This window comes from Antedon mediterranea, chromosome 4 (genome assembly GCF_964355755.1).
Source record: "Antedon mediterranea chromosome 4, ecAntMedi1.1, whole genome shotgun sequence".
Classification (NCBI taxonomy): Eukaryota; Metazoa; Echinodermata; class Crinoidea; order Comatulida; family Antedonidae; genus Antedon; species Antedon mediterranea.
In genome coordinates this window covers 4,129,784-4,155,844 of record NC_092673.1, presented here as the reverse complement: position 1 = coordinate 4,155,844, position 26,061 = coordinate 4,129,784, and the positions used below count along the sequence as shown (strand labels likewise).

The following is a 26,061-nucleotide window of genomic DNA, read 5'->3' as shown; positions in this document are numbered from 1 at the left end:
TATGTGCCAGCAAGGATAATCTATGAATATTCAAGATTTACTTAAATTGTCATTTCCTAAACATAGGTATATTTACTTAATTATATATGATGGGCTATGGCCTAAAGTCCTATCCGAAAGACACGGTTGATAAAAAAGAATAAGGTCGCATGAGAAATAGGGCACTATGGGAACAATTAAGAATGGGTATGATAAAGACACTATGTAATAATTTAACAACCATGGAATGGTTTACAGTTAACTACACAATAGTTGCTGTAAGTACAGTACAGTGCAGTTTCGTTTCTCCCACTGATGCCAGTCGCATCCAAGAGGCAGTCTTCTTTAGAATCCAAATATATGCTGGGTCCGACTGTTGATAGCTTCCTTGACTGGGTTAGCTTCTTAGCTTGACTAGGATAACACTGAAGGAGATTGCTTAAGGCATCTATTAACTGGTCTATACCCAAGTTTAAAGCAGTTAAAAATGATACCATCATACCTAGTAACCAGAATGGAAGCATGCATACCATATTGGTGTCATACCACCAAGATATCAGATACATTACCATGTTACCAACATGTCACCAAGGTAGCATGTTACCAACATGTCACCAAGGTAGCATGTTACTAACATGTCACCAAGGTAGCCTGTTACCAACATGTCACCAACATGTCACCAAGGTAGCATGACCAACATGTCACCAAGGTAGCATGTTACCAACATGTCACCAAGGTAGCCGGTTACCAACATGTCAGCAAGGTAGCATGTTACCAACATGTCACCAAGGTAGCATGTTACCAACATGTCACCAAGGTAGCCTGTTACCAACATGTCACCAAGGTAGGATGTTGCCAACATGTCACCAAGGTACCATGTTACCAACATGTCACCAAGGTACCATGTTACCAACATGTCACCAAGGTACCATGTTACCAACATGTCAGCAAGGTAGCCTGTTACCAACATGTCAGCAAGGTAGCAGGTTACCAACATGTCACCAAGGTACAATGTTACCAACATGTCACCAAGGTACCATGTTACCAACATGTCAGCAAGGTACCATGTTACCAACGTCACCAAGGTACCATGTTACCAACATGTCACCAAGGTACCATGTCGCCAAGGCAACACACGGATTAGTAATGAGTACTATTATCACTAGGGCATTATAATATCACCATACCATGGTAGCATACCACCAGGGTACCATGTCACCAGGACACACCACAACACCATATATTAAACCTACATATACTTGCATGTTGTGTATAATTTAAATTTACCAATATTACGGTACTTAAATAACAGTGAATTTAAAACATAAATATACTAAACAGGATATTTAGGTCATCCAAGACGAATGTGGTCAGAATTGAATGCTAGATTCAAAGAAAATACATAAATAACCAATATTAATGAGATTCTTTGCATTTTGTATGTACTTATATAAAAAAATATTTACAGTTTTAAACTTTATACAGTATATATAAGTATGCATATCAAACACATAGCTATATATACATATATTCATTTTATATGCATACTGTATGTACATACTGGGAATATACAGTTTATAATGCCAAAATAATAAATATTATATTTATTTATATATAATACATTGTTTTACTGTAAATTTCACAACAGTGAATATTTTTTTGTTTATAGAGAAGTGTTTACAATACTTTTGTAACCAAAATTATTACTCACATAATGCCGCTGTATGTTTAAAACAAAACTGCATATGTACACCTTGATTATTTAGATGAATTTATAAATGTTCTCTGAACATAATTTGGGAACCTTAACATACATATTGCATATTTCAATTTATTTACTTTTGTTAAGAACTTCTGAGACAACATTAAAAAATTGTGTGCAGAGAATCAAACATTTTCAAAAATAAAGAACTGTATTTTAAGGATGAGCAACACTGTGTTTAGTGAGTTAAGTACAAGTGACCACAAGGTATATTCACATGTGTAGCCAGCACCAAACTACAGAAATAAAAGGCGTTCTAAAATTAAAAAGTTAAAACAATAAATACATATGTACATTTACAAACTTAAATGTTTTCTTAATATAATACTATTCTATAGATTATTTTGCTTCAAACTGATATATTAATATATAACAATATATAATAAATATTATAATATCTCTTGTATTTATTTTAAAATATTGCCATTAAAAAAATTTTGAAAATTATATACTTTGTATCAGAAACTCAATATGTGGTAGGATCAAGTAACAGTTGTACACTGCAAAATATCATTATAGAAAATGAAAACTATGGGTATGTCGCGGTTGACTCATTCTTACTCAGGTAGTTCTCTTACCCTGGTAAATGTGTATACAGTTTACATTAAATTCAGCATTCCTGTGTCATCTTATTTAAATAGCTGTGTAAACGGTGCATAATGAGCGACTTCGATAACTCCAGAGGGTGCCGTATTTACAAGGTAAATCGGGACAAAACTGTCCATGATCCATCCATATGGCGCCCTCTGGAGTTATCAAAATCACTTATATACCTTCGGTAGAACCTCTTCTTTGGGGAGCATCTATTCAGGGGACACTTTCCTGAACAAGGAGAAATATATATTTTAACACTACAGCCAACCTAAATGCTTGGTCCCAAAGTGTCCCCTTAATAGGGGTTTTACTGGATACTTGCAGGTAATAACTGTTTCTCTAGTCTCCACATGGTATAAGAACTTACAGTAATTCAAAATACATTATTATAAGACCAATTTATATATAAATATTATTATATTATTAATATTTATAATTTTTGGCATAAATAGTAATAATTACAAGGCAATAATAAATAAAACAAAGATATATATTAATATATGCAACTAATTGCCACATTTTCTATGCACAAATACACCTGGAATCTATGTTAATAAATATTTCATTACATATCTTAAGCTCTTTCTACATTATCAAACTTTATGCTCCCAATATGGTAGTGATATGCACAAATATGGTAGTGATATGCACAAATATGGTAGTGATATGACATCATCATATATGGGCATATTACATTTTGTTGTCACATAAACCTTGATAGTGTAGACAGAGCTTCCATTTAACATGTACAGGCCTATAAGCAACCTCCTTAAATTGGATAAAATAAGAACCAAAAATGGAGATAGTTAACCCATCAACCAGATGATAAATCTGGCCAATAAAACTCTGGTCTATATTTGGAGGGAACCTGCATTTAAATAAATATAGAGAGATAGTCGATATCTCATTATTATTATTAACATCTGGAATTTGCACTAATAAGTGACCGGATGCTTACAACATTCAGATAGGCTCTGATGAGTTCTAACATATCAATAAATATATATTAAAAAAAATAAATACACTTCATGTGAGTATGGTACCATTGAAAACTGTGATGTCAGAGTATAGTATATCGCAATAAGGCATATAAATAAATACTTTATAGGTATATATTACAAGATCATAATATTGAATTGAACTCAGCTTCACTGTTGGAATGGGGTGACATGGAACATGTAACAACGATTGCACACACGTACTGCCTTCCGTTGACCGTATCGCGGCAATGGAACTGAATTCGCGGAACATCTAGCACAGAAAATCTGAAAGAAATTTATTATTACATATTTAATACTGGATATTGAATTACAGTAGGCACACTATGGAATGTAAACACTTTATTTACATGTTATGACTGGTGTACAAGTAACTCATTTGAAAAAGAAATATTAAATTATTAGTAAGTTGATGTACATGGCACCAGATTAGGTCTTCCCTTGCATTTACCAGGTGTAGAGTCTACTATGGTCGGCTGACTTGAAGAACCCCTTTTCATTGTAACATTTATTTGCCCTTTATTACACAGAACCAACAGCTTAACATAAAATCCGAAGGATGAGGTATGAGTGTAAAGCATACTTTCCAAGTAGTACTACAAAGTCACATTTTTATACTACAGTATTGGGCATTCCCATACATTGCAATGTCTAAAGCTCTGTCTAAACTATCAAATTTTATGCGACAACAAAATGTGATGTGCTCAAATATGGACATGATCATGTCATTTCACTACCATGTTTAAGCATGTCACTACCATATTTGGGCGCATCACAAACTAGTTTGATAGTGCAGAAAGAGCTGAATGCTTACCTTGCCACAGTTCCTACAGTGATGTTTTCGTCTAAGAACTGTAAACTGTGATTTGCATCCGAAACAATGTGTACACTGTTCATCTGGCTGCCAACATGGTAAGCCTGTCAAATTAGAAAAATACCCTGTATGAATTAAATTAATGTATAGTAGACAACTACAATAATGAACACACATCTTAATTGCAATTGAAAAATGAGTGGAGTTGCGGCTTGGTGGTTATGATGCTTGGCTCTGGGGTCCTGGGCTCAATTTCTGTCATATGTCAGGATGTTTTTTCAACAAATGACAAATTACAACTCCACTCTCCTCAAAGACTTATAAGACTTTTTTTAGAGCATCTTGTGTATATGTTTGTCTTGTGAACGGGATTGCCACCTTTAGGAAGGATAGTGAATGAATTTGCTTACGGTTATCCTTCGCAATTTGCCTAAATATAATAAATGTACAAATGGTACTAACCTTCGACCCTTTGACCCGATTTATTTCTACTCCTTGTACTGTTATGCCGCCGCTTTTCATCTCCGACTCTCCCACTATGATTGCTATTGTGCCGTGCTCTTCTATCCCCGCTGTTGTGCCTCAAACATCGTTCCTCTCCGTTTATTCCGCCCCCGCTGTGACCACTTCCATGACGGTGTCGTTCTTCAAACACCTCTGGCATTGCTTGTGCAGACGGATTGATGTGGTTTAGGAATGTAGCTGTCTCTTCTTCCGGGTTTTCCGGTAGAGTTTGAACAAGGTTACTAATATCAAAGGGGTCAAGGCATTTCACCTCAAATACAGTTTTTAAAATGTTGCGCAAGTCACTGGCATAGTTAGACTGAAGTTGATCTGCGACACCTGAAAATAATAATTAATCAAATTACAGATATACTTGTCACCCTCTACAAGAAAAACTTGAGAAACAATTGTAGTTGTAATCAGGTTCATACAGGAAAAACAGGATTATGCCCTCTACGCACCCACAACACCCAGCAGTGCAGCGCCTACCCAGTTCAACACACTGGGAGACAATTGTTTACTCCTTTTTTCAAATTGCACTGTGCCTATACATGGAACCAACCATCTGAAGGCCAATGCAATGAGAACAAATCATCTTACCCTTAAGCTCCGTCTACACTATCAAACTAGTTTTTCACATAAAGTTTGATAGTGTAGACAGAGCTTAAGCATACAATCAATATTGCAAAGACAATTTTACACTATTTTACTCTCCAAAGGGTCAATAAAGCACCCAATATTCAAAGGCATTCTTTCATTCTAATGGGTTCAACATTGCTCAACTATGGTTAAACAGTTTTCAGTCAACTCTCCCAATACCAGACTCTCTAAAAACTGGAAACTCTCTCAAAACTAGACTTTCCTTGAGGTCCAAAAGGTCTAAAATTAAATTTTTACCATTAAAAACACATTCTGATTACCGAACTTTCCAGAACACCAGATATATTAGGTCAGTCCAAATGTGTCCGGTATTGGGAGAGTTGTCTGTATTACCGTAAAAAGTACTAACCTGCCACACAAACAAATAAACGGTGTACAAGATCACTGGTACTACTGAATCGTGATCTCGTCTCTTCTTTGGCTGCTTGCTCAGCTGCTTTGATCGCCATGGCGATCTCATGATCATCATGATTGTCCGATAAGTAGGAAGTAGAATCACTGTCACTAAAAAATAAAGAATTTCTGAATTAAATATCCATCAATTATCGAGAGCAAAATAACAGTGTACAGGAATATATAACTACTGTATACTGTATAACCAATAGGGTAACATCTTTGGGAACCAACAAAGAGTTACTTTAAAGCTCTGTCTACACTATCAAGCTGTATGACAATGTCATATGTCATATCAGTACCATAAGTTATTAATAAGCAGATTTTCTTGACTGTTCTCTAAGTGTATACCTATTTACACCAAAAAATTCAGAATGATAACTTGAAAATTGTAGGCGCTATCATGCTAACAAAAAAAGCAGGTACTAAAATTAGCAAAATTCTATTTTGCCAAGTAATTAGTTGAAATGAGAGGTTACTGTTTTTGAATTTAATTTTGTTTCTTCATTTAATAAATTTAAATTTTTTAAGATTAACCAGACCAGTTCATTCTAGCTTTTATATGTAAATAAAAGCAGTCGAATAAATACACAACATAGTCATACACAAAATTTGATTAAATACAGTACATTTAATAAGCTAAAGTTGTGTTATTTTAAAATTTGTGTTACTTTAATTAATAGCTTGTTCACCTACTGTATAATTCAATTCCTTGGTGTATTAAAAATCATCCTACTCAAGAAGAAATTAAATTAAGAATACATTTTTATTTCAAAGTATTTTAATTAAATTTTCATCAGGCTTTCATTTTTAAAAAGTTTCTAGTGAATCCGAGTGTTTTTTTAAATTAATTTCCAGGACCACGTAAAGGAGGGTTTTCAATTATCTTAACTCTATTTTTCAATTACCGGTCCTTGAAATTAAAAAGAATGCAAAGCAAGACATGATACTTTGCATGATGATATTTTGGCCCATGTTAAAAGAATACAAATTTTTTTTTTGTGAAGTTATTTATAAGCCGATTTTCTTGAATTTCAATAGACATGTTATGTAAGTATATACCTATTTTCACCGAAAAATTCAGAATAAAATAGTAGGTGCTATCATGCCAACAAACAAACAAAGCAAATACTATACTTGGCAAAGTGTTTTGCTTTATAGTAATTAGTTAATTACTGTACCTATCATCCGATTCCCATTTGAAGTCTTCATTCTGTGCCTCAAAGCGTTCACATGTGGAACAAGAACAGGTAGAACACTCATCGTCATACTCCTCATCATCATACTCTTCACCATCATCACTAAATCTGCTATGGTTATCCATTGACTTTGATCTCAACCCTGCCCCGGCATGATGCCCCACGATACGGTTCTGCGACAGCGACGACATCGAGCTACCAGTGCTGGCAACACTGGGTGATCTTGTATGCGACTTTGTTCCGTTATTACTATCATGATTGCTATCGGATGCTTGAACCTTACTCAGGTAGAAAACATCACCTTCGCCATCTTCTTCATCTGGCAACATCTCATCTTGGTTCGTGTGATCGTAATATTCAACATTTTCGAGGTCTGATAGAAAGCGTGTCATAGTATAATCAGTACACGTTTCCAAACCAAGAGTTGATTTTTTGCTAAGCCCTGCTGCAGGTTTATGATTTTCGGTGCGCGGTGCTTCGCGGTGCGCATTCATACTGGTTATCCTAGCCTTGCATTCTTGGAGTATATTTTCATCTGGTTCGCTACCTTTACGGCCTAGAGTAGTTCCTGCATCGTCGCTGCCCTCTCGTGAACTGCATTCCGTGTTCCCACCGCTTCTAACTTTCCCGTTAGCCGTAAGGTAGTATTTCTTTACCGCTTCTTTGTCCGATAATTCCGAGCTTGCTCCCGAGCCATTTGTTCTATTGTCTGTATGTTTAGAAGATGTTTCTCTCTCTGATCCTGGGTTACCAGAATCATCGTCCCCTTTCATGCTTGATTTTTTGGTAGATTCGCTAAAACGCCTATCACATTGCACATCTATTTCTTCCGTTAGTGCGGAATCTTTCCCAACAGAAGATGACGATAAATCTCCATTACACTGGGAGGAATTTCTTCTACGCGAACTACCACTTGACCGCCTCCTTTCACTTGACCTTCGACATCTCTTGTGACGTATGTCATCACCATTGGTTTCAGTAGTGTTATTAACTTGTATAGTAGGCAGATCATCAATGAAATGTCCATTTGTGTTATTCACATTCTCTTTTGCATCTCTCAATTTTTGAACGTTGTCCTCCGATAAATGACTACTTGAAAAAGGAAGAGAATCTGCCACTAAGTATTCCAACATCTGATCAGAAAAGTCATTCCCACAGGATTTTGCTGGTTCCATTTGTTCCAGATCACAATCCAATGGGAAGCTGCTGCATAGTGTGGAACGTTCCGTTAGTGTACTGACACTAGCTGGCGATTGTCCAAACATGTCATTGTGACCAAGACTTCTGATTGGCGATTGCATGTGGTTGTTTGCGCGTCCGTGTAGCATAGGTATAGCTTTACTGGCGGTAGTACCATTGAGGGCGATGAGTTCTTTCTCTATGTCTTCCCACGACAGGTCATTGCTACTTAAGGCCTTTTCCAATAAATGTAATTCAATAGTTGTTAATGTGCACAATAATTCTCTGTCGGAAAAAGAAAAGAAGAAATTTTGATTTGACAGCAGTTAGTGCCTGTTTTATCCACAAAGCTCAGTCAAAGCATCTTACCCATAAGCTCTGTCTACACACTCTATCAAACTAGTATGACCAAATATGGTAGAAATATGCCCAAATATAGTAGTGATATGACATCATCATGTCCATATATGGGCACATCACATTTTTTTTGTCACATAAACTTTGATAGATAGAGCTTAAAGCCCGGCGCACACTAGAGCTTTCGGCTGAGCCAACTGGCACGAGTAACACTTGCCTCACAGTGTGCGCCGGGGATTTCGTGAGGAATCGGCCACGCGTGCCGCTGAGGAAAATATCTATCGTGTTTAATATTTTTTGGCACGCGTGCCATTTTCCTCAAGTGTGCGCCGAACGTGAGCTTCCTGCTCACTAAAAAATTCCACTGCGCATGACATGTTCTGATTTATTATGATATTTCAGCGCGTGCTGTATAGCGTAGTAAGTAATTATCCAATCAGAAAATCGCGTACTGAAGGCGTTTAGTGTGCGTCCGATAGAACGCGAACATAGTTTGCGGCAAATTTGTTACTGAGCCAAGTGTTACTCGTGCCAGTTGGCTCAGCCGAAAGCTCTAGTGTGCGCCGGGCTTTAGACAAAGTTTGAGATGTAAAAATGGATTATCAAACCAAGAACCAGTAAGGTTTTTTGCACATTTTGGCTCTGACACTTTACCTTTACTCAATTCCAGTATAGCTTTGTTATGAGCTGCAAAGGAATCAATGTATCGAATACCAAGAACAAAAGATATATTCATAACATTTTACTCACCTAATTTTACGCAGAACATTTCGGTAAGGTCGAAACAATTCCGACATTTTACTTGCTGGCACGTCAACGTTTAGAGGCCCATCAGGAAAGATAACAAGACCACTAACAAGATAAAACAACATGAAATAGAAATTAATAATAATAAAAAATGCTATTTCATATTTATTCTTTAAAATGCTTACATAATATGATAACACATTCATAAAAATATAAAATTAGTGCTGAAAAAAAAAGTAATATTCATTGCTATGTTCGATAAATCAAATTCAGGATGTGTAATGTAATGATTAATATTTAAAGGGAATAATGCATATTTTAATATATAATCAGAATATTATAGTAGTTGACAGTGGCTTACTACTGCAAACATTTGATATCAAACACAACTTAACAGATAAACTCCCTCTAGAGATCAACAAATCCAGTAATCCTATTCTTTACAATGGTAAAATGGTAAGACACACTCAACTATAGAGGCTGATAGTCAATATGTTGTTCGCCTAAATTGGCTCTCGGCCAATTTGATGCTAGACAAAAATCTATTTACATTTCTAGTATTGTAATGGTTTCCTGCTTGGCCTAGACAGAATAATAAAAGGCATTCTTCTTGACAATTACTGCATTCTAATGATGGGAAAGAATTGAAGTTGGCAGCATGCCAAAATAACTTGTATGCCTGGATAAATGAATATATTACTATGTACAGATACATAATATATGTAGTAGTATAGCACATCATAACATAACTTAAACTGATTAACTTTAAATTAGTATTATTGTGGGAATTAATCACAAATGTATCTGTAATAGTAGTAATCATAATTATCAATGTTTGGCAAGCAGGAATAGAGCCTTAAACGGAATTGAGAATAAGCATTTAGAAATATTCATGAAAAACCTGAGGTGATGAATTTGAGTAGGGTCAATTATTTTTTAGGTGTGAAACACCCTTAAGAGTTAATACATATAGAATATTGAAACATACCACACTATAACGAGCCTGGGTAATGTGAACATAAGCGCCGCATCGTAATCATCAATCATCTCCTGCGACAGCAATTTCTCCTTCACAGCTCTAATGAAATTTAAGAAGATGAGAAAAAACTGTTACGTTATTGAAAAAACATAACTGTCTCTTATTTAAATAAAAAATGGATATTAGAATTCGCTAGGTGTCACAATATCGTCAATCATTGACCCATCGTAATTGCAACATTTCATTAAAACTGAAAAAAAAAAAAAATTTACGCATAGGAATTAAAACCTTCTTATCCAATGTTTGTCTTTTGTTGTTGGCAAAAAAAATACCGTATTCAGGTGAAAATTTGAATATTCTAAATTGTTTATTGGAAAAAAAAATTAACACAACACAAGATGTTGTCTAATTAAGGGTGTCTTTTGAATAGGGATGCCCAGGGAGGGATTTGCGAATTTGGGTTGCATTCCTAGCTTGGTTTCCTGGTCACAAAGATGGTCTTTAAATGGAGTGCATGCAAGCAATATTACCCCTACAAAGAAGCTTTTTATAATCTTTCACTGTTTATCGTTCTACCCATCCTTAACTTTTTTTCCCCCAATTTTATTACATCACATCCATGGGCAATAGTATTTTCCTTCAGAAGTCTGGTTTCTGATACCAACCTTTGTTTAAAACCAGACAGAATGAGACAATAGGTCTTTGTTATTTAAACTTTGACACTTGGTGTGTGTTATATAATTAGTTGCTTTTTAGAATTTCTTCATTGGACTTGATAATGACCCCATGATGTAGTCAAAACATCATTCTTCTGTTATTTGATAATAACCCCATGATGAAGTCGAAATGACATTCTTTTTTTAAGCATTATTTTCCTATTATTTGTTTACAACAAACGCACTCATTCATAAAATAAGATTATCGCAGCAACTATTGATTTCCAAGTCTTTTCCTAGAAATGAATGACATTCAAGGTCAATTAATCAACAGGTATGGTAGTTAATATTAACACCTCACCTGTCCACTGTTTCGCAGAATAAAATAATAACGTCCTGTTGGGTATCATAATCCAGGGCAGTCTTGACCGGTACCATTGCACTCACATAGCTCAATTCAAACTCTGACGATATCACATCAAAGTGTTTCAATGCTGATTTTACCTAAAGATAAGACGAGCAAAATATATTTATAATGTTATGTAATATCATTTTCCCACATTTAAACTCACATGAAACTCATTTATTATTTTTATATTTAGTTTATGTATTGTTAATGTCATTTAACTAATTTGCTGAACGTTGGAGTAAGAGCAGTTAATTCTATTCAGGCCTACGCCTATTGCTTGCTCCTGGGAACATTGTTCTTGATAAAACATGCTGAATAAATGTTATTATTACATGAAACATCTGCATATAGACAAAACCACAATCCAATCCAAGTCATAAAGGCCATTTCACTTTTTTGGATTCCTCAAACATTTAAACATTTCTTTAAAAGAAACATTACATATTATTTAGCTGCATCATATCTCTAAACATATAGCAGCATATCTTTCTACTTTCAAATGATAACAATTAGCTTTTGGCCCAGTAGGCTGACCACATTGAGGCAGCAATTACACGCAATAATAGGTAGCTGGCCTTACAGGTACAGAACATTGATTGGAGAAAAGAACAAAGAATATCTAGATGGAACCACAACCTTCTGGGAAGCGCAACCTCAGGAATGTTGAATTTAAAATTAAAATGCAGCTTATGATGAAGAAGAGGTAAACTACGCCCTATGTAATTTATAGGGTATTTAAGGATAAAAAAGGGGTGATTATGTCCTACATGATTTATAGGCTAGACTATTAAAAATTAATCACAATAAACACATCCACTAAAACTCTGTCTACACTATCAAACTTTATGTGATAAAAAAAGTGTGATGTGCCCAAATATGGTAGTGATATGCCAAAATGTGGTAGTGATGACACCATCCTGTCCATATATCACATTTTTTTGTCACATACTGTTTGTTAGTGTAAACAGAGCTTTAAGACAATTAAGGAGTGAACGGCACAAACCTTATCAGAATAATTATTGATATTTTTTAGACACTGATCCTTGAGCATGTTGCGTAATGAATCTAAACTTCCAATAAGCGCCCTCGCAAGTGGCCTTAAAGCTGCACTCTCGATTTCACGTTGCATAATAGTTGAACCAGCAGCAAGACACTACAAAAAAAAATATGTCATAAATAATAAATATTAAACAATAATAATCAATATTTTTTTCCATTTCAAACAAGAATGAGTCTCTACTAAATCTTGGTTTACACTAGAGGCGGAACACAATGGCGTACACGCAATGCAAGCGAGTTGACCAATGTCTGTTCGAATAATCCATTGCTTGTGATTGGTCAAATCACTTACAATATGTTACGTCCTTGCGTTACGTCTCTAGTGGGAACCAATTTTAACCAAGGAAATCGCTCTTCTAATTAATATCGTACTGGCTTAGTATAACCACCTCTCCCAAACCTAAATATTTTATTTTGTATAGCGGGTCAAAAATAATATTATTAAACGATGGAATTACTCTATATTCCAGGGTAAGCATACTAGAATAGCACAGTAAATACTACATACAATACATAAGTACACATAGCAGTCTTACAGATTTGAACCATAACACAGCAAGCACATTATTTCAAGTGCTATTTTAAAATAGCTGGCAAATGAACGTGAATACTCAAGTAGTGAATTTAAAGCGGCATTTTTCTTTGACTAATGCCAAGTCTAACAGTAAAGCTTTCCAATGTAACAGGAATCAAGCGCAGTAGCGTCTGCATGTGATTGTTTTCAATTAATTCAGCTTAATGCTATTCTCATTGCAATAGACGCATCGCTGAATCAATTATTAACGGCTATTTGGACAATATTACTAGCATTTATTTGTAAACAGCTTTTAAGGGCTGATCTGATTATTTTTTTTAATAGATCAAGGTGATTTTATTTAAATTTAATCAATAAATAAAATATTCCATACGGACGCAGTTAAATTTGCTATTATTTCCAATTAAGAAAAATCTCAGTGAATGCCCAATTAACTTATTTATAATAATATATAATCGTAAACGAACAAAAACTAACACTATCATTTTGTTTATTTATTTTCCATTTTTTGTTACTAATGTATGAGTGGGTCTAACGTCACTCTATAAAGGGGGTTCAGGGAGAGAGCTCGTGGGTTTAAGATGGAGAGACCTTGTGGGTTGAAGATGGAGAGAGCTCGTGGGTTGAAGATGGAGAGAGCTTGTGGGTTGAAGATGGAGAGACCTCGTGGGTTGAAGATGGAGAGACCTTGTGGGTTGAAGATGGAGAGACCTCGTGGGTTGAAGTATCACTTATATTGTGTTATGTTGGAACAACCCAATAAAGTATTTATAGCTAGATTTCAAGTGACTCATTTCAACTCTGTGTGATTGATTACTACCACAAATAATATGTTCATAGGTTACAATACAGTAGCATTGGTAACTTTTAGACAGATTGCCAGCAATCCTGAAATCTGGCAATAATGCTGAAATATATTATATCAGTAAAACCCCTTTTGTGATGCATCTATTAAAGGGGACACGTTCTTGGAAAACTAAATAATATCTGATAATATTAATATTATGTTTTAATACCCTATTCGAGGACAGCTCTTGGGACACTTTGTTTACGGTATCTAGCGATTCCACTTTAGCAAGAGAATCTAAATAATCAAGCTCACTATCTTGTTTGAGCAGCAGCTGCACAAGATGAATCAAGACATAAATAAATGTATGTTAACCGCTATTCTACTGTGATCTGTTTAAGTAGTATTAATATCATTAGTGTAGTAGTATCTATAGGATTGAATCAACGCAAAGTATCATTAATCCTCAAGGAAATTGAAAATAATTTATTGTTCATTTTATACAGTGGTACTGATCTACTGTATGGTTTCAAGTATAAGCCTCTTTGTTGAAGGTTTAATAAATCATTAATTTGCTGCTAATGTAGTATATTTAAATAACATTGTATAAAACTGACTCCAAATAACGAGAGGCAAGCCATGATTTAACATTTCAATCTTTATTTGATCATCAGAAAATCATCGTGGGCTAGTCCGGGCTTTCCCTGCTTGCGCAGGCCTAGCCCAGTAACGGCACGCGCCCATGATCATCATTCTTGATGATGATCAAATAAAGAAATAAATCACATAAAATAAGGTTGAATCATGGCTTGCCTCTCTTTATTTGGAGTCAGTTTTATTTATTTATTTAAACATAATCAGTGCATCAATTGGTAGTATGTTTATAAAATAATTTAATATCAAATAAATAATAAAAAAATTACTTTTTGCTTATACTAACATTAATAATAGTTTTACCATAAAAAAATAGTACACTTGCATAAATCATTAATTGTTAATAAAACTTTGGCTAGTTTCCATAAATTGACATTGGAAAAAATTATGTAATTTATTTTGTACAGTTTTCATAAATCATTAATCATTTTGTATAATTGTACAGTGTAGTTTCAATAGTACAACGTAGCAATATATCTGCTAGACAATGGACAACATGTGATTATCTATTTCCTTTCAGTTTTGATAAATATACATAGAAAAGTAATGAAAAATGAATACATGTCTATTTCTAGGTAGTCTAACGTTCAGATACATTAATTATAAACAATGCTAGATGTACGCATTCATTAATAACCCAATTTCCTTCAAATTATTTAAAAAAATGTTATTTAATTTAAGAAAATGTGACAATTACCTTGAGTGATTTAAAAAAAAAGTATACAGTATATTAAACTGAAATGTATTTTTACATTGAAACTAATTATACATTATTTAATTTTCTATAAATTGAACATTAAATGTCCTAGTTTCTGTTCCATAGACCTACATTTTTTTCAAATTTACTATACACTGTAAATTATAAAAACGCACTAGTTATTAACAGGTCGATATCAAGTCCATTTCTACTACTTGAAAGGCAAAATGCTAGTAACATTAGTAAAGTCTGAGTACAATTATGCAAATTTGGTGCAAAATTTGTTGACCGTGAGATTTTATCAAAATAATCTTAAATCAGAGGACAAGATACAGTATTACTGTAGGACAATATACAGCAGTAATAAGGTTTATCGAAAATAGCGTGAGCGATGCATGATGGGACGGAATTGGGAGCAATAGCGCCACCACCAGTATATAAAGTTTTTAATATACGGTGGCGCTATTGCTTTCAAACCCATCATGCATTGTGCAATGACGTTCCTTCTGATTTGTAATATTTGTAATAACTGGTCTAGAAATACGATCTTACAGGTACCACCAGATCCTTGATTAGACCACTTTAGCTCCAAGTCCCCTTGGCATGGGTGACCAATAAAAATTATGTTTTTAATATACCATACTATACTTTATTCTTGACCCTTACCTCAGCTCCAAACCACAGTTGACCGGCAAGACTGTCTTGGAGTACGTCGTCAGGAAACTTAGCACGAAAGTCACGATTCGCTCGATCATTTGGAATTGCACACTCCATTATATTTTCAATCAAACCTATTGTAGAAAAAAAACACATCATAATTAGTTAATGAATTCCAGACTATAAAATAAAATTATATTATAAACATTTTATACCTGTTAGTCTGCTGCCCTAATGTGAGGTGTAACTGTAGGGTATTGCAAAACCCTGCAAACCTTCAAAAAACATAGCAAACCTTTTTGAACATAAAATTGATTGCATCATGTGGTGTACAAGTTGGTATGTTCGTTTAAAAAAAATTGTTTTTGGTAACTACTTATTTTTGGGGTTAAACATCATTTTTGTTGGTACTATATTGCCGATGGATAACTGTAAACAACAAGGAATGTTGTATTAATGTGAATAATGTTTTAGGTAACATTTTTACAGTATATACAAAAATTATACAATATTATTATTCTCAACAAATCTGTGTTTAAAGTGTCATTTTAATAATAGCATATGATTACATACTCATTATCAATCATATTGCATAAAATTTAAATAAAATCGAAGAATATTTTATTACTACTGGCAGTGGCACTAAAATCAATTTTTAAAGAGACAAAATAAAATCCTAAACAATCAGTTTCAACACTAACAGTTTAACAAAAATATAATATACGATTTAAATTATTGTTATTGTTTATATTATAATATTTTGAATTGTTGAGTTTTAGTGTTTAGAATAAATTATCTACAATTTGAATAATTATTGAATTCATTATTTACTTTAAAATACTATAATGCCTAAAATAGTAGACAACTACAGTATACAAACTTAATGACAATGTAACCTACACTAATATTAATAAACAAGTAGATAGAACTATGAAAATTATGATTATAGTGAGGGAGTGTGGCACAGCGTGTTGGACGTTTGATTACTGATCGTGACATTTGCCTCTCTCCGCCATCATCTTTGCACTGATTACTAGCTGCATTATCTATGGGAGTATGTTTCCATACGTGTATGATCCAAAAAATGACTGGGTTAATAATGTGCAGCGCATTGAGAGCTTGCGTTTGCGCTATACACAGTAAGAATTATTATATGATTCAAAGACACATGCCTGCCAGCAAATTATTTAGGCACATTGAGTGTTAAGGTGTGGAAATGGGTAAAAGTTTAGTGCAACATGAGTCATTCCTAAAGCTCTTTCCACACTATCAAACTTTATGTGACAAAAAAATGTAATGTGCCAATATAGACATGATGTCATATCACTACCAAATTTTGGCATATCACTACCATATTTGGGCACATCACACTTTTTTTTGTCTACTGTTAAATTAGTTTCATACTGTAGACAGAGCTTAAAACATAAATCACAATTATTTGTTTAGTTCTGTGCTAAGGTTGTCTTAACCCCAATTCTATAAAAAAAGAATCCATTTTATTATATTAAAGTTATTGATGTTTTGATAAAGTATAAGTTTATCCCTATAATTTATGAATATTTAATGAATACTTGGCAAAATACCAAGTACAGTAATCGTACTTAATTTGTATTTTTGTTTGTTTCCGTGATAACGTCCAACCTTTTTAAAGTTATATTTTTTAGTAAATAGTTTATAACCTATCAAATATATTAAAATCTTCAATAAGGGCCAAAATATTAAATAGTTATCTGTCGCTCTCTGCATTTAAACTAGTTTCCAAGTACTTATTATTACAATAATTTATTAATATCATTATTAATAAGTTTTATTAACAGTTACGATACCTTACCGGTTGCCTACTTTTTAATATTGCTATTGTCTCTTCTTGGCATTGTATATCTGTATGTAGTTATTCTCTTTTATATATACTGTTGATATGAATAAAATAAAGAATGACAGTTATATTAGTCGTTTCAAATGAATAATAGAACATCACGTCTTAAAACATCAACATTAAGGATTGTAATAATTAACAAGATTTCATGCAGATACGTGATCAATCATCGATGCAACGGCAGACACTTATTGTAAGTCTTTTGTTATGTACTGTATTCTGTGTACTGTATGTTGGATGCATAAAATCTTACATTTAAAATAATGCTATAAAACTAGTCTATTAAATCTCACAAAGATAAAACGAAACCTTTTGTACAAACTTTAGATTGAATGTAGTGCATTGTTTTATGTGACAATATCCGGACAATAAGACAGGATATATGATACTATTCTTAAAGTTTAGATGAGATTTATTGTACAGTAGTGCTCCAAAAATAACCCTGAAAATGAAACTTAATATTTTTAAACAAGACATTTAACTAATAAATCTAAAATATTGACCAAAAAAAATATTATAATAAAATGGCCTATTCAACAAAACAATGTTTTAAAATTATTTTTTTAGGGCAAAACAGGTACTGGCTCACACAGTATTACCAGTGCGATCCATTTGATTTGTAATACGGAATTATCTCGCGTACATAGTGACCAATCACATTACAGAATTCATGTACACGAAGAGATGTGCAGTATGCCAGACAAGTATAACCTGTACATCAAGCCCTACTGTTCCATGACATTATTAACATTTTTTTTACAGTTATTCATTTTTTGACATAATCATGACCTTCTATATCTGACAATTTAATAGACAATTTAATGATGTAATACATCATCCGGTTATACTACCATATTGTTGCAGTTCATAGTAAGCAAGGCTGTGCATTATTATTATGATTACATTTAGGGAATTTAGAGTTTAGAGAAAAAGGGGAGAATGAAATCTGTTGCTCTGGTTGTTAACTTTTGTATAAAGCTCTATCAAACTGTGACAAAAAATGTGATATGCCCATATATGGACATGATGATGACATATCACTATCATCACACTTGTTTGGTCAAACTAGTTTGATAGTGTAGACAATATAATATAAGATATTATAATATAATAATAATATAATATAAAGATAGTGTAGAGCTTTAGTATGATAACAATGAATTTGAGATAACACTTTTATAGTCTTGAAAATATTATTTTAATTTAAATGGCATGATAATATCTACTGATAGCATCCGTACATTTGAATAATTACAGTATTTAAATTTATGGTTAAATAAAATATAAAGTTTAAAACTGTTAAAGTGGAGCTCCACCCAGAAAATTACTATTTTTCATACATTTCAACTATTATTTAAAAATATCATCCCTTATACTTCATATTTTTTTGAAATTTTTTTAAATGAGTACGATTTTCTTGAAAATCACGCCTTTTTGCGTTTTGGGGGGATACCTTGTAATTTCCTATTCTTTTACATGCAAAAGGGGGGTATATTGGAATAATCCTAAAAAATTCATTTCTTCACCAAAAAAAAATGTAAAATGTCTATTTATGTAATTTTTCCAGATCTTTCTATTTCTGGTATTTTTATCACGTATACATTGCGCAATTTTGCGTAAATAGACACTTTCCCCCGTTCGGGTCCAATTGGGTTTTTTATTTTGCTAGGGAGTACGATCACGTGACATTTTTCACAATCACACTACTGCAGCTGGCGATCTGTTATTTTGTCGCGATGTTATTTTTGACGGGCGAAAAGTATATTAAAACATTCTGAATATGACCCTATTATGTTTCACAGTGTAATAATGTGATTATGAGACTATTACTAAAATGTCAAATTTAACGAGATTTGAGAAAGACGTGGCTATATATTCAATAAAGCTAGGCCTAGGCCTACTAGAGTGTAGGTATGTACCGTTGCTGCTTGGCCTCTAGCTAGGCTAGGCTGACAGCAGTGAAGTTTGTTTTGCTGGCACCCGACCTTGGCCTACCCATGGGCCATGATAGGGTGCCTGAATAGTTGCTTTTCAGTCAGGTCTAAGCTTGCACATCGCTTTACTACTCTTTACTACTCTTGTTCTGTATAGGATTTTGTGTTTCACAATTCTTAATGTGCGAGAAAACCCAAGAACGATAAATGGGGCGAAACGACCATGCCTATGAATACATAGGCCTCTAGACAAAAATTTAAGGCTAGCTTGGCTGAGCATACGGCTTAGCTAGGCCTAGCCCTAGCTTAAAGTTAAAAGCAATCTGATAAGATTATTATGCTGTTGTTGTACAGTGAAAATCATGAGGTTACATGTAAATTATACTGACATTCTTATCGGAAATATTACTTAGGCCTAAACAAATCGTATTAATTGTGTGTATAAAATTTATTCCCCATTTTTCGACACATAATTTACCAAAGGGGAGACATTTCATCAATGCGTTGAACCGGCGACTAAAACGCGTCAGTCACTAAGTGTAACGCGTTTCGCGACGTATTGTAAACTAACAACCCCTAAGTTACTGAAAAACTGTAATTTGTTAAAAAACACTATTTTCTGACCGATATTTTAGAAATGAGTTTTTGGAAAATATTTCCGTATTTTTCCTGTTTTTTTTAATGTAATCACTTTCAATTAAACATACTTAAACATAATATAAGCTGAGAAAGTCTGAGTGTAGCTCCACTTTAAAGCAATCTGTTATATTTCACAGATATCAGACGCCTTAACTGTACCTTTGTTTTTTTTTTGTAAAATTCCTCCATCATCATTGTTTAAATTTATTAATAATTTGCATAATATTTACATTAAATTTAATTATCATTGTTTAAATTTATTAATAATTTGCATAATATTTACATTAAATTTAATTATCAGAATTAATTCTATTATTACATTACAATAAATGTATTTAATAGGAATCCTAAAGATAACACAAAAGGTCAATGAAACAACTGTAACAGGTGGATATCATCAGTCAGGTCACAGATTACCAACAAATGTTTAAAAATAAAACAGGGTAGATATACTGTACAAAAATCATATTCATATTGTGAGTTTATTAGGTTAATTTAATTATCCTCTGTGAGGCATAGATTTTAAGTATACTTAATATAAACAAGCCAACACCCTACTTTTAAATTCAATCAATCAACTTTGATTAGAGTCACAGTACTATACATCAAAGTAATGTTGTGGCGTAGGAGTATAAAACAACATTAATAGTGATTAATGTTAATTCATATCAATGCAGGTGAAAAGACAAGATCGATTGAATGTAATAAAGTAGTCCTTAAAAAAACAAGCATCTTGAAAATAACAGATATTCTAAACAGTATGATCATTCATTTAGATTTTTTTTATAGAAAGTGAGCCTCATTATGCTCCTGACAAGTATAAAAACATCGTCGTTGTTTATTTTGAAGCCGTTTTTATTTGCAGCCATTTATTTTGCAGTCGTTTTTTTTGCAGTCGTTTATTTTGCAGTCGTTTATTTTGCAGTCATTTTTTGCAGTCGTTTATTTTGCAGTCGTTTATTTTGCAGTCGTTTATTTTGCAGTCATTTTTAGCAGTCGTTTATTTTGCAGTCATTTTTTGCAGTCGTTTATTTTGCAGTCGTTTATTTTGCAGTCATAAAATATTTTGCAATCGTTTATTTTGCAGTCATAAAATATTTTGCAGTTGTTTATTTTGCAGTCTTATTTTGCAGTCGTTTATTTTGCAGTCATTTATTTTGCAGTCGTTTATTTTGCAGTCGTTTAATATTTTGTAGTCGTTTATTTTGCAGTCATTTTTGCAGTCGTTTATTTTTCAGTCTTATTTTGCAGTCGTTTATTTTGCAGTCGTTTATTTTGCAGCCATTTATTTTGCAGCTGTTTATTTTGCAACCATTTATATTTTGAAGGGTTTTTTTTTAGCCATTTTTTAGCAACCATTTATTTTCGAGTTCTTTTATATAGTGATGAAATGAAGGGCTGCAAAATAAATGGTTGCAAAAAAAACTTCATGTTGATACTAATGGTCCTTAATTATTTTCTGCTTTTGAATGCAAATTAAATTATTTTGATGTATACAAGAAAAGCATTATTTTTTTTAAGGAATGTAAAAAGTTTTAAATTGTACTCTTCCATACACTATAGATGCTCATACTGTAGAGATGGCTGTTTTAGGTAATTATGATACCGTATGCCACCCACTCAATTTATTCCAAAATAACACACTGTACAGTAATTCAACATGTTTGCACTGTGCAAGTCAAATTTGATGTTTTTATCATCATTATTCATAGTATCCTACAGTACATATTCCTCAGTGATCTTTTTAATGTCATTTAAATTTTTCTGGATAGATAATTGTAACAGATTTTAACCTTTAACGTCAGGAAACAAAAAAAATAAACGAATGTAGTCACATGTTTCTCGTACCAATCTGTGTCATGGCTCAGTAATCAATTTAACTCTAGTCTAGTCTATGTTTTCATTCATAAATACCAATGCTGCAGTAGAATATTTTTTAAAGCCAATCAATAAAATATCTGGATTCACATACAGTATTTCATTACAAAATTTAAAATCTAATGTTTATATCATTTTTCTAAATTGAAATTTGCCAATTTATAGTTTAATGAAAAATAATTTCATTTCACTACTTTTAGGCCCTGGGCCCCTCTACCATATTTCAAAATCCTGGATCCTCCACAATAAGTCCATGAATGACTTACCTAGAACTTTATCCTGTGAGTTTCGTAACTGATTGACCAAGATAGTACATCTTTCAGGATCTTCTCTGCCGTCAAAACTGTCCAATTCCATAGAAATTGCATTCAGTTCATCATCTGCATAATACAGCTTGGCTAGTAACTGCGTATCAGTTTTCTGGAAAAAAAAAGTAGAGTAATCATGAGAATGTTTTTTGTATTCTGTATTAGATTCCTCTAGATATCACATTGCTCTGTCTACAGTACTGTAGAAAGCTAGTTTGACAAAAAAAGTGTGATGTGCCTAAATATGATGGTGATATGATTACTTCGGGTCTGTATTTTCTTTTTGAAAAATCCAAAAAAGAACAGTATGTAGCTCATAATTTTTACTCTAAAATGATATTTTCTGATTTGGGGATCTTTTTAAATTAGCAAGAAAATACCATAAACAGATACACATAGTATTCTATCAATTTACTCTCTTGCTCAATAAGCAATGGCCCCTTAGCCACTGTAGTGTTTCTACTGTGTGAACAGCATTGACCTTTGCAGCGATTTTGGTGGTATAATGACCTTTGAATTTAACCATATCATTATAAGTGTGTGCATTTTACACCACAATAATGTATACCTTGTTTGCCATCCATATACTGAGTAGAATATATTATTTGAATTCAAAATAAATATCAAATAATTGCTATAATAACAATTTATAAAACAACACTCTTTCCTCTATAATATGGCAAAAATATTCAAAAACATTGCCAAAGAATTGAATGAAGTGGTGTCAGTAAACGTATACATTTGATACGTAAACGTATACATTTGATACAGGGTACAAAATTAAATATTATTACACACCTAAATTTTTGTTTCAGTTTACCTGAAATGTTTTAAGGTATTGGTAATTGTGACAAAAATAGCAGAAAAATTTTCTAAGGTGAAAAAATGTATACCATGTACAAAGGCCGTTTGCATTCCTGAGATGCCTGACTGTGCTTTCAACACTGCATAGCTTCATACAATGCAATTAAATCTTTTGTTCACTTTTATAGTAAATGTTATGGTTTCATTCTCATATATCTAATATTCAGTACAACTGCAGTCTGTTTCCTTGTAGACAATAACATTAACAAAAGTGGTCACATAAAAATGAACTTCCACAATTCATTCATGTCTTTTTAGTATCAACTTATTTTGAATGAGGAATGTTTAGAGGTGCAGGGATGCTTCGGTCTAATTTTAGGCCAAAACTTCCTATTTTGAAAAAAAAAAATCCAAATTTTAAAGATTTCTGAACTGCAATTTCCGCAATAAAAATCTAGTTTCCTTAAAGAAAACAGTCATCTTTTAGGCCTAGTTAAAGAATGAAATAACAAAATCAACTCATTTCAAATTGTTCATATTTAATATCATAATTTAATAATCAATCGTCGTATACCAGGCACCTCTTAGACTTTATCCTACCATTGATATTTATTGTGAATTGCATTAGAAAACATGCGGTAGTCAATCCTCTGTGAACCTGTAATATGATTATTATCCATACAGTAGTACAATATTATACAACAGTCAATATCATTATCATTGAATATATCAGGAAATAGTTCACTGAATATATTGTGTAATCCCAACATGTGTCCAACAGTTTAGTAAGGGCACCGGGAAGGGCACCTAGCCTAGGCAATATTCTTAGAGCGAGTGAGTGGCCGAGCGGTTAAGACAGTGGAACCGTAATTACGTAGCCATAACATCGGCAAGGGTTCGAGGCTCACTCGCTCCATGGTTCTGGTGGTAGAACGAGTCTTCTCGGATAAGGACTATAAACCGTAGGTCCAGTGTACACATAGCTCATGTGCACTTTAAAGAACCTAGTACATCTTTCGAGACGAGTAGGGGGTTACCCCGGTGTACTAGTCCACACAAACACAGCCACTGTCACACACAGCCACTGTGCAAATTGGTCTTTACGAAAAAACTAACTCACTCGCTTCACATAGTCAAGTCTGAAGTTTGCACTAGGCTAAATGGGAAGAAGAAGATATCACCGGGTTATTTAATCAAGACACCAATTTATTATCTATTTTATCAATTTAAATGATAAATCATAATAATAATAAATTAAGTAGGATACCGGTCCTAGGGTTGGCGAGGAGAAAGGTTACTAAAAAAAGGTAAACATATGCTTAGATATAGCATGGAAGAGTATAAAACGTTGTCATTCCACTGCCTGCAACTTTGCAAAGTGTGTGGGAGTAACGCGATACCGTTTTCCTACACGTTGGAGAGCAATGAAGCTCTCCACAGACCGCCATCAGCTCGCTAAAGCCTAGAGACCGAGCTAATTTAAGGCCTAGCCTAGCATCATCAAACATATAACTGTACTTTTAATTTACCTTCGGTCGATGTAACCACTTCCGCAATGAAAACATTGTAAAATAATATCAATGTTACTGTAAACCTAAACATAAAGAGTAAGTGCTGGAATAATAAATAGAATATTCTTTGAAAATCCAAGCCATTACATGTGACTTCACCGTCACACCACACATTTGTTGTCTTTTCCTTCCTACGTTTTTGTTTCCGCCAAATAGAAAAATGTGTGAGTATACGTCATCAATGGTCGATCAACCAATCAAAATACAATCTAACGTTCATTCGTCGCGTACGTATTGGTATATACTTTTCGGGAATTGAAGCACATACCCTATCTGCAATGTTACATTACAAGTATTAAATTGAATATTAAATAATAAAGATAATTAATAAGATATATCACATCTATGCAACAATCCATTAGCTTGGAATGTCAAAAACAAACCACTGAAGCACAAATAATAACTCATCCCTTACCTAAATCGACCAGTCATCATCATGTGTATTAAATACATGCGGCCTATTTATTTTCAGTGAGTAAATGTCACCATGTGACGCAATTAATTTAATCAATTAGCATGTTATAAGCCTTCTGGGAATTGTACTTGATGCTTCAGGTCCAAGTGGCCGGGGCCCTTTTTTCTTACATTGGTCTATATACCTTACGATCTATCTAAATATAGCTCAGTTTATTTTTAAAAAACGCGACGTATAAATCTGGGCTCCGCCTTTATTTCCAAAATTATTTGTTTCACTTTTTTTCGTATTTATGTTATATCTGGTAGACCAAACATTTTCCGAAAAAAGAGCTATTACGCCGATACAGTGCGATTTAGGATGAATGGGATGGGTGGATAAGAATGCCTTTATTTGGATAAACCAAGAAAGACTAATCAAGGAAAGTGCGCGGTTTCATATCCGGGTATTCTTTACGCGATTTCATTTCCGAATATAGCTGAAAATATACTAGAGAGTTCCGATACAAAAGCTCAACAACTTCCGTAATAATTCTAATCCAACGCATCCAGGTTGAAAGGGAAAAATATCATACGATAATTGAAAAAAAAATCGTTATCGAATATTTAAACCATTTCCATCAGGTAAATCGCCAATTAAAACAGGATGCTTTTTCAAACTAACAAGTTTCATTATGTATGAATATGGGGCGCTCTCGTGCGGTTGTGTATGATACTTATTTCTTAAATCCAGGACCCTTGGGATGTCACAAACATTTATTTATTCACATTTTTATTTCTTAGTATCGAACACGGGTGTAGATTATTTCCAACATACATTCATAACAGTCGAAAAAAGGCGAAACTCCCATCATATATCATTTTGTTTTAACACGTACGGTAGGAGGCTAAAGCTTGGTTTCCACTAGAACGTAACGCAAGGACGTAAACGCAACGCAAGCGTTTTAACCAATGACAAGCGAAGTTATAGACAGTTAGCAATCACAAGCGAATAAGCCATCGTTTGTGATTGGTCAAT

The 26,061-nt window shown here is 33.4% G+C and overlaps 1 protein-coding gene across 1 annotated transcript; it reads right to left on the bottom strand.

Annotated features, from left to right (window-relative positions):
• Window positions 1-1,629: 1,629 nt before the first annotated feature.
• LOC140046359 (lateral signaling target protein 2 homolog) lies at window positions 1,630-24,793 on the bottom strand. Its single transcript, XM_072090979.1, has 12 exons — window positions 24,588-24,793; window positions 22,213-22,366; window positions 15,629-15,753; window positions 12,234-12,383; window positions 11,183-11,325; window positions 10,175-10,264; window positions 9,190-9,291; window positions 6,886-8,367; window positions 5,661-5,815; window positions 4,610-4,990; window positions 4,148-4,251; window positions 1,630-3,600 (listed from the first exon to the last, which is right to left on the bottom strand). Exons 1-12 carry the CDS (start codon window positions 24,621-24,623, stop codon window positions 3,484-3,486), a joined length of 3,039 nt encoding a protein of 1,012 aa, XP_071947080.1. The 5' UTR covers window positions 24,624-24,793; the 3' UTR covers window positions 1,630-3,483.
• Window positions 24,794-26,061: the final 1,268 nt, after the last annotated feature.